Source organism: Pinus tabuliformis, chromosome 5_1 (genome assembly GCF_031772625.1).
Source record: "Pinus tabuliformis cultivar Carrire ecotype Pingquan chromosome 5_1, CPIR1, whole genome shotgun sequence".
NCBI classification, from domain to species: Eukaryota; Viridiplantae; Streptophyta; class Pinopsida; order Pinales; family Pinaceae; genus Pinus; species Pinus tabuliformis.
Genome location: NC_142305.1, coordinates 116,082,167 through 116,099,564, shown reverse-complemented (window position 1 = coordinate 116,099,564; position 17,398 = coordinate 116,082,167). Strand labels below are relative to the sequence as shown.

General features: G+C 39.6%; 1 protein-coding gene across 3 annotated transcripts in view; it reads right to left on the bottom strand.

Moving 5' to 3' along the window:
* LOC149163695 (uncharacterized) overlaps positions 1–17,398 on the bottom strand; it is a 411,291-nt gene that overhangs the window by 79,904 nt on the left and 313,989 nt on the right. For all 3 annotated transcript variants that reach the window (XM_089431820.1, XM_089431821.1, XM_089431822.1), the window contains exons 16-19: positions 4,304–4,360; positions 3,755–3,838; positions 3,340–3,423; positions 3,051–3,134 (exon numbers count right to left, since the gene is read on the bottom strand). In XM_089431820.1, coding sequence (XP_089287946.1) covers positions 3,051–3,134; positions 3,340–3,423; positions 3,755–3,838; positions 4,304–4,360 — 309 coding nt within the window. The remainder of the gene's footprint in view (positions 1–3,050; positions 3,135–3,339; positions 3,424–3,754; positions 3,839–4,303; positions 4,361–17,398) is intronic.

The window sequence follows — 17,398 nt, the reverse complement described above, 5'->3', positions numbered from 1 at the left end:
GTATTTCTCTCAAGGGTTTTTTCATGGAAATTCATCCTAGCTTCTCCCGAAGCTCATACTTTCATTGAACCTTTCCATTCAATGAGCCTCCTTGCCTCACTTAAAACCTATCCTAGGAACATCTATCACAAGTGAGGATTATTGGGTCTCCTCCCGTCGTTGAAAATCCGAGAAGAGAAGGGGACATAAGTTGTGGTGACAATGGGCCTTTGTCCCAGTGTGTTGTTGTGCCCTCTAGCTTTTGCCTATTTACTAGGCATGCTAGTTTGTGCAACAATAGTGTCACAATCGTTGACCAAATTATGGTAATTGGATTTGTTACAACCCTTTCTTAGAAAAATTTGTTAACACGAAAACATCTAGCTAGTCATTATGAATACCTCCCTAGCTAAGAGGCAATGTTGAATTTTGTAGTTATGGTTGATCTTCATAAGTAATGTTTTAGCCCTTGAAATATATAATGAAAATGTAAGACATGTTCTTCATGTCATTTCTATGGATTATCCCTTGAAAAGGTTAATATAAAACATGTTCTTCGTGTTGGAATCAAATGACAAAATTTTGAATTTCGAAGTTTTTGCTCTAAATTTGTCAAGTCGGTCCTCCTTCAAGTCAAGTTGGCCCTAGTGAAGGTATGCGCTTTTGAAAAGATAGAATGCTATATAGAGCACTCGACCTCCTCCACAAGACACCATTCGACCTTTCACAAGGCAAGAGATATTCTGGGCATCCAAGCAAAGAAGAAGAAGGACGAGGTAGGATGAAGAACGATAAATTCATCTCTAGAATTTCTCTCTCTCCACATGTCGAGCATATTTTGGGCAGGAGGGTCGAAGTTCTAGGCAGAATATTCTGAGCAATGGGGCCGAGTTTTTGAGCATATTTTGGGAGGCCAAAATTTGACCTAGGAAAATTAGAGAGAGTCAAGTTTGTTGGGCAAAAGATTGATATGACAAGATAGTTTTTTAACTAGGTTTGACGATAACATTGTTGCTCAGTTTGACCTCATAGTTGACTAGCAGTATTAGGTGTATCTCTTGTTGAATTCAAGAATTTATCCAAGGAAAAGGTTGTTGGGTTTTTCTAGGGTAAATCTTGTGTTCTCTTTGTGCATTGTGATCTCTACTATCCTTTTGAATATATGGTTGAATCTTTTACGTGTAATTGCTTAATGATAAACTAGAATTGCTAAAAGATGTACATCATTAGAATTAATTATCAATGTTTTAGAAATCGGTGCTTGTATCAATTGCACATGAAAAATCAACAATGAGGATATGAGGTTGCTAAATCCCAAAGAACCAATGGTCAGTGGAATTCAAAGAATGGATGTGAGATAAGGGCTCGTAATGTATGATGGAAAGTCATAAGTATGGACTAAGGATAGATGGAACTATGCTATCTCAATCAAGGATTTCCATGTAGTGCCCCTCCTACACCCTATTGGGCCATTAGGGGAGGCCCCAATGGAAAAGGATCGAAGATTAACATCCCATTTAAGGTGAGGGAACAAGATCACAGTCAAAACCCCTCCTTCCAATTCATCCCACAATCCACATCAAATGCCCAAATACAAATAAGCATAAGCACCCAATTATAAAATGAATAAAGTACCTTTTGATTGGAAGCCCACCTCCGTCCAGGTGCTCTAGATAGATGGGTGAGAAGAATATGGCTAATGCAGGTGGCGAAGATATAATGGAATGTCATCAAGTGATGACTGTCAGGGGTTGTTAGCCACATGGCTGACCGACTGGCTATGAGGAATACGAGAAAAATTTTCTCCTATAGAGTTATTCATTTTGGTGGGTAACAAGGACTTCGAAGAATCTCAAATGTAGTGGATTTGAACTTGAGCAAGAATTCTCTCTTGGTCCACCAATCCTGACCAAGACATAATCTACACACCAAAGCTCCCCACTCTAAATCTACCTACTTCCACTTAGCCCAAAGTTGACTCACCACCATAGAAATTAATGGTTTCTTTACATCAACAAGGCAACCCAAAATGATGAAATTTGAGGTATATTTTGTCTCAGTAACTTTCAACAACTCTAACCTAGAGTATTCATGAAATATTGCTTGAGATTGGTAGTGGTTGCTGATGAATTTAATCATCTCCCCTGTATTTCCTTTAACTTCCTTAACCCTTGGAACTTTATTGTCAATGACCTCTAAGATCAAATTTAGATTATGGACAATGCCATAAGTCTTGAAAATATGATCACATCTACTCTCAATAATCAACCCTGCATTTTTGCAAACCGGTGCATTATCCATGACAACTTGCACCTCATTAGCAAGTCTTACTTATTCAATAGTTTTGATTAATACATCAGCAGCGAATGGAGCATCATTTACCTCCCCTAAACAATCTGGAACCTTCAAAACATTGCTCCTTTTGTTGAACTAGCATGATATTAATTAATGGCCTACGCCTAATATCTATCCATCCATTTGATAAAATGTTAATCCTAGAGCTACTCCATGAAGCACGAATAGGTGCTAAAACATCCTCAAAAAACTCTTTCTCCTTTTTGAGCAGTTCACTTTGGACATTTTCATTGTTAGGTCCCTTGAACCCTTGACTTGTGTTAGTTTTTCTCACCATGTCTTGCAACTTAGGATGAAACCAGTTTCGTGATACATTTTCTCTTTTTTCTATTCTAGGTGTATGTGACTATGCAATTCAATAATGTCACAGTATGAAATATTTTTCAACTGGACCCTAACAATCAATAGGTAACATAAGTTCTAGCAGCAAAAATAGGGAGAAGTAAGCAGAAAAGAAAATAATAGTAACAACTAAAAGTGAACTGAGATTTAGGAAGGAGTAAGAAACAGAGGTAAATAGAAAATGCAACATAAGGAAAAGAAAACGGCAAAGCAGATAATGGAAGCCCCACATAGTTTATGCATGCTGTTAATTCTGATATAAAATTCAGCGTAAAAATCAATACCAAGAGCATAATCTCATAGATATCAAACAACTCAATCTTTTCTTTAGCAATCATCCCATCAATAAATAAATTCATTGTCAGCAGAGCAACCTTTTTCAATGATTCATTAAGTGATGTGATGCGTTCCTTTGATTGTTCCACATGCTTTTGTAGTCTTGCTACTTCTGCCACATTCTGAATTCAAATATCAACAGAATATATGTTATTTGATGAAAAGAATGATGTTTGACTAAGGCTAGAGATAAAAATACGCAGAAAAATAATATTGTAGGATAAATAACCAAATGAAACAAAGTATTCCAGAGTCCAGATGTTAATGACATGAAACATTGTTCATGTTACACACATGGAGCCTTAACTGTTTTAAGTAATTAGTTACCTGTTCATATAGAGCCCTTGTAGACTGTAATTCAGTTTTAAGGAAAACAAAATTTGCGTTGGCGCTCTCTCTGGCTGCAAACAGCTGTTAAAAAGGTAAATCATAAACCCCTGTTATTTAGAATAACAAACTTTGCATTTGCAGGAAATTATTCAGTCAGAAGGAAATGATGCAATGTAGAAAAATGTCCTTCAGAAGGGCATCATGCTTTTAGCAATGTTCAGACCATGAGCTATAATGTTTTACATCTTTGCATCCTTTCTACACCATCCATTGAATGAATTGTCTCTAGTGTTCCACCCAATCAGAGAACTAGCTTGCAGATTCACATACCTAAGACAGTATTTGAATTCTCAGTAATGCATAAACATTAATGCCCTAAAGACTAAAGGACACATAATTTTAACAAAATTACTTGTTTGTTTTCAGCAACAAGGACTGCATTGCTTTGGTTGAGCTCCTCCTTTTCTTTTCGCAATACACTTCCATTTTTAATTTCCTGACCAAAAAGAAGCCCTTTGCTGCTTTAACACACAAGAATTGAAATTCAACAATTCCAACTCATTATAGAACACTGCCATGATGTTTACAGTTTGTCAAGGATGAACTGTGGGTCAAAACCTCTAATCTTGACGGCATACTGATTTTAGCTAATTTCAATCACTTGAAATTAAATCAAAGCTGATCATAAGAATAATAGTAAATACTTATAAACATGATATTGACAAAGACCGAGCTCTATCACCAAGCAATTTTTCCAGACATATTGGAAGACTTTAAAAATGAAAACAATTCAAACAAAATGTGTGTCTGCCAACATCACTAGCCTGCAACTGATAGGGAAAATACCAAGTGGTTATTGCCATCCTACCTCATTTCAAGGCTAGAAATTGACTATGAAAGAAAATGCTCTAAAATCAGAACCAAATTTTTAACGAACATTATTGAATGACAAATAGCTTACATCTTGAAGTTGCTTGGCTTGCCGATCAATGGCATCTTGTAAAGCCCTTGCAGATTCCTGTATGACAATTTACAAATGATTTCAGTTTAAGGTCTGCTTATTTAGATTTTATGATTCCAAGCAAGTCAGAGTCCAAAACAATTACCTTTTTTACATCTACTGACACTTGAAACATTTTCTTCTTTGACACAAATGACTTCTCATCACTTCTTTTTCTCAAGACACCCTTTCATCTAGGCTATATTCATGTAACTTATTTTACATTGCTATGCTCATCATGTTTAAACTTTATACAATTCTCAAGATAATAAACCCTGCAAATGTGGGCTGCAACTAAATTCCCAAACATCGAGCATTTTAATCTTACACTTTGGAGGCTTTCAACATGCAAAAGACATCAAAACAATCTATACACCAAACAAAAAGGCTGGAGATATTTTTACATGTTATTTGGAAGCATGTTAACCTATATTACACAAATAAGATACATGGAAGAAAAAAGCATAAAACAGTGCAATAACAAAAAAATCAATATGGTGTCTAAATCAATCTCGTCACCTGTTAGTGTTATGGTGGTAACCTTTCCTTGGTGACACAGGTCACCTTCCAGTGGTCATCATACAGTCATGTTGGGTTGTGTTAGTGCCCCTTTATTTTTAGAATCAGCCACCTCCTATGTTCGTTAGGAATTACAGTAGGCCCAAACTAAGGATATCTCCCACACAAAAGCAGTTATATATAAAGGTGTCTCAACGATATTTTAAATTTTAATCATCTTGTGTAATGTATTGGTTTAATGTTTATATTGAATATAGAGGAACAGAGGTACTTGTTAATATGTATATTTTTTTCTTTTGGATTCTCTTCAATATACACATGAATCGTAAAATCAACACCACCCTTCATCAACAAGCAGCAAAAAACAATGTTCAAGGCTAAAAGCATCTCTTGATTATACATCCTAATTTTTATGAATAAAATATAGATATAAATAATATAAATATAAATAATAAGAACACATCATAAACAATGATTAATTAGTGATTAGTTAATGAAGAGGTATGTCCCTAAGGACATGACTGTTCATAAAGGGACACTTGCCTAGGGTATATACCTAAGTTACCAAGTTCCAGATCCGGATTCGGATTTGGATACAGATCCGCCAGTTTTTTGAAAAGCCAGGATCCGGAAAAAACCCAGGATCCGGAAACGGCAAGGAAACAACAAGTACAAGCAAAAATAAAATATTTTATAATTTTTAAAATTAAAATTTATATAAATATAAAAATGAAAACTAAATTTATAAAATATAAAAACAAAAACATATGTTAATTTTTCAATATATAATTTTATATACAATAAATAATTATTACATAAGTAATTCCTAAGGTATCATTTATAAATATTAATTAAATTTATATAAAAATGAAAAAAAATATGGAAAATTTTAAAAATATAAATTCAATATAATACTTTAAAAATAATTATTAAGTTAATCATATAATAATCAATGCATCATTTATAAATATTTAAACATTAATTATTAGTTATAATTATTTATATTAAGAAAATTATTAAACTTGTTTTAGAAAATCTATTTTTAAACTTGAAAAGAAACTTTAAAATTGATTAAAATATAAACTTACTTTTTAAACTTTAAATAAAATATCTTCTAAATAAATACGAGTAGATTATAATCTTGACGTCACATGTATTAAAGTTTATAATATGTATTTCTATTAAATAATATAAAGTTTATAATATGTCTTTGTATTAAAGTTTATAATATGGTCAACATAGAAATAATAAATTGTGGCCCGCCAACTCCCTCTCAAACTTCATATCCGCTCGTTCTTATCATTAGCTCCATTGACTTGAATTAAAGTTTATAATGTCTTGTATTAAAGACAATACATTTCAACCTAAGGATAATAAATTTTATGACGTCCAGCAACTCCCTAGTTTATTTTTGCAGGGGATTTTTAATCCATTTCTTAACATTTGAAATTGACTTGCGTTGATCTTTCCGTTTAGAAATTTTGTACTCACATACAGTTTTTTACCCATGGAGATAAATTTTTGCTGACGTTCGGTTTCTTACCCACGAAGAGAAGATGGAAGGATCTCTGCGGATCCGGATCTGAATCCATCTCTGATCCGAGGATCCGTCGATCCAGCCATCAGGCCTGACGGATCCGGTAACATAGGTATATAAGTACGTTGTCACCTTCATTGTAATCATCTCACATCAATTCTATATACATTACTTGTCCTACAATGAATGTCTTTGTCTTCGAAATATTCTGAAGATTATCGGAGTATACGAACTTTGTTCGTTACATTGGTATGAGAGCATTCCTCTGTGTTGATTTGTGGTAACATCGAATGTGCTCTAGCCATGAAAATTGGTGGAGAAGCTAAGGCACATAAGATCTCCAAGACCCAGAAATCGTTCGGGAAATTCCACCTAATAGGGCTCCTAAGTCTAAACTTAGGAAAATTAAAATGTTAATGGGTGTTAATATAAAACTAGGTTAGAATGTTCTAAATGACATGGATCAAGCCAAATCTAATCTTAGTCGTTGATTAGGGACTTAATCGCGATCGTTGAAGACTCAACAGGAAAAGTATAAGAGGAAGCTAGAGGGCCAGCTGGAGATACACCATATTGATCTGTCAGTTCGACTTTCTGGAGAGGGGTTTGCTGAGAGAATCGAACCAGTGTTCTGTTGCAATGAGGGGCAGTTCGCACGAGGCCGAGAATACATAGCAGAGAGGCAGAGATAGTGCAAGAGAGACAACGCAAAGCCTGGGAAGGCTGACGCAGAGGCAGTTGGGAGCTACACAGAGGGTGAAGAGGCCAACATGGGTGACGCAGAGGGTCTGAGGGTTGACGCAGAGAGCCAAGGGGTTGACGAAGAGGCTTCAGTAACTGTGCAAAGGCTAGCAAAGATGACACAGGGCCAAGAGGTAGCGTCAGGAGATTTTTCGTGGGGCAGACTGAGTGTTGGTGAGCTGGGAAGGGTGACACAGTCCCTGCAGAGTGATACAGAGCAGTAGAGAAGCTTGGAGCAGCTTTCGCTATCTAGCTAAGGAGTTGTCGTAGTTGTTGTGGGATCGTTCATCTGGTGTCTAATCAGCCGGAATAACTGTCTCCTAGGAGAGGTACTCCTACCGAAGGCATTGTCTATTGGGTGAGCCATTTCTGGCACCCTAGTTGTATTAAGAAACTGCATAATAATAAAACCCTCATATCTGCTGCACCGGTTTTCCCGCATTGAGTTTTTCAGGGGACGACTGTCCCAAAATAACGATGTCCCATGTGTGTTTGTCTCAGTTATTTTTGTTGTTGATTTGTATAGGTGTTAAGGTTGCATTTGTGTTTATTTTCAATATTTATATTTATAAATAACTTGTTAATTAGAAGAACAAGTAGGAGAAAATAAACCAGATAATGCAGTAGGTGTTTCTGATGTGTTAGATTTAGAAATTTCAACATGGTATCAGAGCATTGCAGATCACAGGAGAACTGAAAGAACCAATAGTAATCTGAAGAATTTGCAGTAGTAGAAGTTGTCCCGAGAGACAGCGTTGTTCTAGAGTAGAAGCGAGAGAAAAGAAGTGACACAGTGTTGATTTGGGGTAGCATCAGATGTGCTCTAGCCACGAAATTTGGTGGAGAGGCTAAGGCACATGAGATCTCCAATACCCAAAAAGGGTTAGCGCAGATTCTAAACAATTTAATAGATATTAAAATAATTAATATTTTTTGGAGTCCCTAAGTCTAAACTTAGGGAAATTAAAATATTAATGTGAATTAAAATAAAATTGTGTTAGAATGGTCCAAAAGTCATGGATCAAGCCAGATCTAATCTTAGTCGTTAATTAGGGACCTAATCTCAGTCGTTGATCTATCAACGAGAAAAGTATAAGAGGAGGCTTGAGGGTCACTTGGAGAACACACCAAGAGATCAAGATTTCGACTTTCTAAGGTTGGGTTTGCTAAGAAAGTTGAGAGAGTGATCTGGAGTTGCAGCTGAGGGGCAATGAATACAGAAGCAGAGAGGCAGAGATAGTGTCGGGAGGATCAACGCAGCAGTTGGGAAAGCTGACGCAGAGGGCCGAAGCCGGAACTACCGAGAACAATCGGAACTGCCGGGAACTACCAAAACAACCGAGAAAGCTGACGCAGAGGGAAAAAGCCGAAACTGTCAGGAATAGTCGAAACTTTCAGGAACAGTCGGAACTGCCAGGAACTGTCGGAATAGCCGGGAAAGCTGACGTAGAGGGCAGAAGCCGAAACTACCAGGAACAGCCGAAACTATCGGGAACTGCCGGAATAGCCGGGAAAGCTGACGCAGAGCGCAAAAGCCGGAACTGTCGATGTTGGCTTGTTGGGGCCTAACCTAGGTTCAAAAGTGATTTAGCCAAACAAATCCCAAAACTACCGGCCCTTTCAGTAATAGTGCGTGGAACGCAAACTGAGGTCTCACCCGAGGTAGTATGGGAGGGTGTTGGAACCAGGTTTCCGCACCCTAGGGATGTCTTGATGAATTCTGGGAAGCTCGCAAACCGATCCTGCGCGCTTTCGCAGCTCCATGCAGTTGACTGACCTTTGCGTAGCTCTGTAAAGAGCGCAATGAGGCGTTGTCTAGATCCTTTATCCTTACTGTGTTATTATTATCTATCTGACTTAATTTTGTGGGCCCAGTATTCTTATTAATCGTTCAACATTCATAACAAGTGCGCGCAATCATAAACTATAAGGAGATGCATAAACATATAACAGAAGCATAAACATACAGATTTACGAATAGATGCACAATATTTCAGAATCAACTTAGCTTTTATTAAACTTCTATTCTGTTACAATCCAAACTCCACCCTGCGCACTCAGCTGCAGAGGTCCACGCACATAGCTGCGGACTCTACCAGGCCTCTATGCACACAGCTACAAAGCCTCTTCCTACTCTTACAACCCAAGACTCGGACTTACAGACTCAGAGTGAATATCGCATTCAAAACCCCATATCACTTAAGATCAAGACTAACCAAAAAACTGACTTCTACCCTTAAAGCGTCGCTCTATTTATACATTCCCATGGTTTGTGGACCATGGGTAGGCCGACGCACTCTATATTAAATTACAATATTTTAGGGTAGACAACCCTAGACTCTCGTGCCTGGCGCCCGCATTTTGCGAGGTCTTTACATTTCATTGACCATACTCGGGATTTAAGCCCCAAAAATCCGCCATGGGGGGATCTACTGCCCAATAGCCGGGAACAGTTGGAACTACCGGGAACTGCCGGAACTGCCGGGAAAGCTGACGCAAAGGGCAGAAACCAAAACTGCCAGGAACAGCTGGAACTGCCAGGAAAGTTGATGCAGAGGGTAGAAGCCGGAATTTCCAGGAAAGCTAACACAGAGGGCAGAACAGGCCGACGCAGTCCCTAGAGGCTGACATTGGGATTTTTTGTGGGGCAGATTGGAGCTGAGGAGCTGCCGGAGTGTTTATCCGGGATTTCAACTGGAGCATCTGTCTCCGAACGAGAGGTACTGCCGAGATTTTTCTCTGTTGGGTGAGCCGGATTTCGCACCCAGATTGTATTATGAAACTACTTAATAAATCAAACCCTCAGATAGTTGCACCGGTTTTCCTGCATTGGGTTTTTCTAGAGACATTAGCCCAAAAATAATGGTGTCATTTGTGTGCTTGTTTCTATTTCCTTCAGTTGATGATCTGTAATGTGCTGAGCATGTACTTGTGTTTATTTTCAGTATTTACATGGTAAATAACTTGTTAATTAATCAAAACAAGTAGGAAAGAATAAATCAGAAAGTCCATGGAGGGTTTCTAACTGTTAGACTTAGAAACTTCAACATGGTATTAGAGGGTGGTTGCAGATCACAGGAGAACTGAGGACATTAGCCGAGCAGAGCAACAGTGACAGAAATCAGCGGTCTCGAATGACAGAAGTTCCTAGCAGAGTAGCAGCAATGAAGGGGTGATGCAATGCCTGCATCACCAAGATTGAACCTTCAATTTGTTGGGGTTTAGGAGGTTGTGGGTAAGTTGCAGAGTGAAGCTGGTGGGGTACTGTAGTTAGAACAGTACCTAACAGGGCAAGGCCAAGGAGGAGGGAGTTGCTACCGAGGGTTTCTAGCCGAAAAATCCTGATCAGTGGTGCGGTTGCATAGATGATCAGAGTAGGGGGCATCTCGGCATCGGCAGAAGGCTTTCCAGGAGGGAAATCGAGGCTCAGAGGGAGTCACATCGAGAACTTCCAAAAGGGAAGTAGAAGAGCAGCGAAATGGCACTACACGGAGTAAGAGACCAGGACAGATTGGACGGAGCCTCAAACTTCATACTCTGGAAGGCTAGAATCTTATCTGTACTTTGCAGAAATCATGTCAAGCACTTCACCTTGAAGACAATAGCAGTCCCGGTTCACCCAGCTGACAATGACAGGTATGAGGAAGCAATGGATCATTCTTGACGGGGTCAAGGATCATATGTAGGAATTTACAGGGTAAGTTCCTCAGAAAGAATACCAAAAGGACACCGCTCACAACCAGATCACAGATCAATACACCAGTATTTTTGACGTGGTTAAAACCCTCAAAGAGGGAAACAGTCCACGGCCTGTCCCAACGTGGGTACTACAGGCAATTTATTAATCAAAGAATGAAAATTTACATAAGCTTCTCTCATGCACGGATTACCCGAACAATGACCCTCCATGCGCTTTAAATAGAACTCATGGACCAATCGGGTGTCAAGCCACGGATCAAGTGTCGGTAATACCGAGGTGAGAGTGAACCGTCGGATCACTACATATCGTGACCGTCGGATTGTAAGTTACAAAATGTACAACGGTAAAGAAACACACTTTACCTAACTCTATACCTAACTCTATACTAGACCAAGTTGAACTTAACTATTTCCTATGTGTCGGAATATCCTAACATCCCCCCTTAAGAACAACTTGGGATAGGATTGAAGGATTTACAAATATGACACAATAGGAGAAGGAAGGAGGCACTAGAGCCTATCCCCCCTTAGTGACAACTTCCTGAACTCCAAGCATATATCGAAGTTTAGTGAACTTCGCCTCTGTGAGAGCCTTTGTGAAGATGTCTGCAACCTGATCATCTGTTGAACAATATTGCACTTCAAGAACATGGTCATGAATGAGCTTTCTGATGAAGTGCATGTGTAGTTCAATGTGTTTGCTGCGCTGATGCTGGACTGGATCTTTGCATAGCTGAATGGCACTTTGATTATCACACCAAAGTGTGGTTGGATGCTGCTGCTCAAAGCCAAACTCTGATAGGATCTGACGAAGCCACAAGGCTTCCTTACTAGCTTCCACGGCACCACGATACTCTGCTTCTGCTGACGAAAGAGAAATGGCAGCCTGTTTCTTACAAGCCCATGTAATAGGTCCTGAACCAAGAGTGAAGACATAACCGGCAGTAGACTTCCGATCATCAGGGTCACCAGCCCAATCAGAATCAGTGAAACCAACTAATAGAGGAGCTGCTTTGGCACTGTAATGAATCCCAAACTGTACTGTACCTCGAACATAACGAAGTATTCTTTTAGCTGCTTTCCAATGACTTTCACGGGGGTTTTGCATAAAACGAGCAACAAGGCCAACAGCAAAGGAAAGATCAGGACGAGTATGGGTTAAATACAAGAGTTTTCCTACAAGTTGACGGTATAAGGTAGCATCAACTTCAGGAGAAGTACAAGAGACTGAAAGTTTGACTCCAGACTGAAAGGGAGAAGGGGCTGGCTTACAGTCTTCCATGTGAAAATGACGAAGAATATCACAAGCATACTTGGACTGGGAAAGGAAAATACCCTCCTTGGATTGCAAGACTTGAAGACCGAGAAAATAGTGTAAGTGTCCTAAGTCTGTCATTTCAAATTTCTTTTTAAGGCTGGACTTCACATGGTTTATAAGGTTGGGATCACTACCAGTAAGAATAAGATCATCAACATAAAGAACAAGGATGATAAGAGAGTTGCCCACTTTCTTGGTGTAGACAGTATTGTCAGAATGACACCTAGAAAAGCCAGATTCTAAAAGAAAGCTATCCATTTTGGCATACCAAGCCCGAGGAGCTTGCTTGAGGCCATAAAGGGATTTCTTAAGTCGACAAACAAGGCTGGAGTCTGTTTGTATGAAGCCAATGGGTTGTTCCATATAGATTTCTTCCTGCAAGTCCCCATGCAAGAAGGCAGATTTAACATCCATCTGATGGACTTCCCATTTTAAAGAGGCAGCAAGGGAAAGAACAAGGCGGATAGAGTTCATTTTGGCAACAGGGGAGAAGGTTTCAGTGTAGTCAATGCCTTCAACCTGTGAAAAGCCCTTAGCAACGAGACGAGCTTTATGTTTATCAACTTTCCCATCTGGTCCATACTTGGTTCTGTAAACCCATTTACATCTAACAAGTTTGCGTCCCTTTGGTAGAGGAACAAGATCCCATGTATCATTTGTCATCAATGAATGATATTCTTCATTCATAGCTGCTTCCCAATGTGGATGGCCTGAAGCTTCTGCAAAAGTGTCAGGATCATGATTTACTGGAGCTTGAGCCAGTAAAGAAGAGGCTCTTTCAAACTGAGAACGTGTACGTCGCTGATCTGTAGGATCACCGGCAAGATCACCTGCTGCATCCCGAGTAGCACGGACCCATCTTGGAAGTTGAGGATCCTGAGAAGGTGGGGGAGGATTATCATCCTCGCTTTCATCATCTGAAGAAGAAATGTTTTCAAAAGTAGAAGAGATAGGAAGAGGTGGCACATCCGCCGGACTAGGCTCGCAGGCCGATTTATTTTCATCAAATTTTACATCTCTTCTAATGATAACATTTTTGGACTTAAATGGAATAAGTCTATAACCTTTTACATCTTCAGAATATCCAACAAAAGTACATTTCTCACTCTTAGGTTCTAAAGCTTTATGCTTTTCATCTGGAATATGGGCCCATGCTTCACTTCCAAACACACGAAAGTGACTTACATCTGGTTTAATGGAACTCCAAGCTTCTTCTGGAGTGATATTCTCTAGAACCTTAGTAGGAGTGCGATTGATTATATAATTTGCACAATTAATTGCTTCGGCCCAAAAACTAAGACTGAGTCCTTTAGATTGCAGCATACAATTAGCCATTTCCTTTAAGGTGCGATTTTTCCTTTCAGCTACACCATTTTGTTGTGGAGTGTATGGAACAGTATGTTGCATTTGAATTCCATTTTCGGTGCAAAAGTTGATGAATGTGTTTTTAACATATTCTCCACCATTATCAGTTCTTAGCTTAAGAATTTGATGTCCAGATTGTTTTTCAACAAAGGCTTTGAAGGCCAAAAATGTGTTAAATACTTCGCTCTTGAGTTTTAAGAAGTATACCCAAGTGCGTCTGGAGAAATCATCAATGAAAGTTAAGAAGTACTTGCAGCCAGAGAATGAAGCAACAGGAAGAGGACCACATAAATCACTGTGCACAAGCTGTAAAGGGGCTGAGGCGTGCCAAGAGGCACGTTTGTCAAAACTGTCCCGATGATGTTTTCCGAGTACACATCCGGAACAAACACCATCTCTGCAAGATACCATAGGAAGACCTGTCACCATATTTTCTTTACATAGATGCTGAAGGGAGCGATAGTTTAAGTGACCAAATCGCTCATGCCAAAGTTTGCTCACTTCATCATTATGAGCAACAAATACTGAGGGAAGATTTGATGACCCAAAGTTGTGAAACTTATACAACTTTGTGGAATCATCAGCAAGACCAGTAGCTAGAATCTGTTTAGGATCTTTTAGATCCTTGATTACAACATCATGAGGTGAAAATTCAACAATTTTACCTTCACCTGAATGAGTTATCTGATAGACAGATAGAAGGTTGCAGGATAAGGTTGGAACACATAATACATCATTAAACTGACCATTGTCTAGATGAACAGTTCCAGTCCCTACAACATTAAGAGATCTATCATCACCAACATATATATTTTTGGTGTTACAATCATTTAAAGAAGAAAACATGGCTTGGTTTTTGGCCATGTGATAAGAGGCTCCAGAATCAATGAGCCACTCATGAGAATGAGAAGAAGAAGAAGATACATTTAATGCATAACCAGACTGAGATGATTGACAACGACATGCAGAAAGTGCCATTCCGGAAGTTGAAGTTGAAGTAGGCTCCACATGGATGTTATGTTTCTTCATTGCGGCTTCCAAGGCTTCCATCTTCTTAAAGCATTTAGATTCTAAGTGGCCATCTCGATTACAAAAGTTACAATGTCTATCAGTCTTCTTCCATTTGTTTTTATTGGTCTTATCATTTTGCTGAAATGATCTTTCATTTTGAGGCTGAGTTGGTTTAGGACCATTCTTTTGAGGATATGACTTCTTAGGATTCTTTGAATTTGGTTGCTGCTGGGCGGCTAACGCTTTCGTGGAAGAGTTTCCAAGATTAAGAAGACCAAGGTGTAAGAGTTTTTCTTGTTCTCTTATTAAGGAATCACAAAAAGAGTCAAAGGGGCCTTGTAGTCTTTTCCTTGACAAATGAAAGCTTCCCTTGTAGAATGGAAAGTGGAAACAAATACAGAGTAGGCTGGTCCCAACTTAGTAAGGATGGAATAAATAAGGTTACCATCTTCTTTCTTAACTTTAACACCTTCCAAGAGATATCTAAGGGTCTTGAATTTGGACAAGAAATCTTCAATGCAAGAAAAATTATTAGGATCCAAAGTAAGCAACTCATTTTCAAGTTGATGGGCTCTAATTTCATTTTTAATCCCAAAAACTTTAGCGAGTTTTTCTAATGCTTCATGAGGAGTCTCAAGTTCTGCAATGTGGAATCTAAGATCAGGAGAAATAGACATCCCTATCAAACCACGTGCTTGATCTTGTCTATTTTCCCATTTTGCAGCCTTGTCTTCATCTTTTGGTTTCTTCTCTTGGTCTGTGGCTATTCTGAAGAGACCTTTACTTCTAAGTAAATCTTCCATGTAGGCTACCCATTGGAAGTAGTTAGTGCTGTCAAGAATGACTTGGCATGGACTTTCCATTTTTTTTTTTAAACTGAAGCTGAAGATGCTGAAAGTAAGTGTTCCAATGGATAGATCTCGAAAAAATAGGCGGTTTTAAAAAAAACGGCTCTGAAAAAGGCTTCCGGATGAAGAAGTTATGGCTTTTTGAAAAAAAATTGTTGACGTTGCCGGCAAAGTGCGCGAATGTGCGGGAATGAAAAAATCCGCCCCCACAAAATGGAGACTTGAACCCAAGACCTCTACTCTCTTAAAATAGCTTTGAACCAATTGATCTATACAAAAAATTTGAGAGAGAGAGAGGGGGGGGGCCTTGGTTTGCGTGCTTGCCTTGAGAAAGCTCTTTTTCCCTACAAAACACAAAACACAAAACCCAACACGAATATGCAAAGAAAAACGAACCTTGCGGCTCGAAGTTAGCTTTAGCCAAAAAACTAGAAATTTTTAAAAAAAAATCTCAAAGTTAGCTTTAGCCGAAAAACTAAATATTTTTCTCAATGTTTCTGATTTTCCGAGATCACACTAAGGTGCAGGGAAAAGAGCATACGCATGAGAAAAATCATTCTTTTCTGTTTCTGATTTGCCCAGATCGCACAGAGTCGCAGGGCAAAGAGCATACGCAGAAATGAAAGGTATAGATCCGGTTTAAAAAAAGGGCTAAATAAACCGAAACCGAAATAAGCAGAGAGAAAATAACAGTAAACTGCAAAAAACACTGTATACCTCCCGATCTGAAAAATGACGCAGCTAGGGCTACCGGAAACCTTTTCGCGTGAAACGAAAGGGGTTCCTCACTGGAACAGATGCTCCGAACGCAACAGAGCAGTCCTCTCGGCCCGAAAGCAGTCAGAAACAGCAGATCTAGGAAACGACAGCCGCATGCAGTTCTACCGGCTTCAGATTTGGATCACCAACGGACGCGGCCCTCAAATAGCTCTGATACCATGTAGGAATTTACAGGGTAAGTTCCTCAGAAAGAATACCAAAAGGACACCGCTCACAACCAGATCACAGATCAATACACCAGTATTTTTGACGTGGTTAAAACCCTCAAAGAGGGAAACAGTCCACGGCCTGTCCCAACGTGGGTACTACAGGCAATTTATTAATCAAAGAATGAAAATTTACATAAGCTTCTCTCATGCACAGATTACGCGAACAATGACCCTCCATGCGCTTTAAATAGAACTCATGGACCAATCGGGTGTCAAGCCACGGATCAAGTGTCGGTAATACCGAGGTGAGAGTGAACCGTCAGATCACTACATATCGTGACCGTCGGATTGTAAGTTACAAAATGTACAACGGTAAAGAAACACACTTTACCTAACTCTATACTAGACCAAGTTGAACTTAACTATTTCCTATGTGTCGGAATATCCTAACATCATATAGTACCACATATTGCCGAGAAGAATACAGCACGAGCGATGTGGGAGGCCCTGATCAAGTTGTATCAGCATACTTCCGTGCAGAGGAAGATGCTCCTAGAAAATCAGTTGCGGTCATACCAGATGTAGAAGGGAGAACAGATCGACACCTTCCTCGATCGATTGAAGGAGATCCGAGATCAGCTGACTTCCATAGGGGCCACACCAGATCTAAGAGTTGATGGTGAGAACAGCCCTGAATGCAGTCCCAGAAGACTAGGAGGTGTTTTTCAGAGCATACTGGGCAGGGTGACCCTTCTAGATTGGGAGGAAATGTGGGCGACTCTTCGCCAAGAAGAGATCAGGAGGGTGACCAAGACGAGAAGCAGCAGCAAGGGGGTTAGAATCAAGAAGGAGGGCGAGGTGGATGCTGCGCTAGCATCTGAGGGTAAGCAAGAAAAACAAAAGAAGAAGGACCTCTCCAAGATCAAATGCTTCCACTGTGGGGAGTTGGGTCATTATATGACCCAGTGTCCGAGGAAGAAGAGCAAGGGAGAGGCTTCCGAGACCATGGCAGCGCCAGCAAGGGCAGAGAAGGAAGTGGAGACAGACGATGTATGTGCCATGAGTGCACACACACCACTTGAGTGAAAG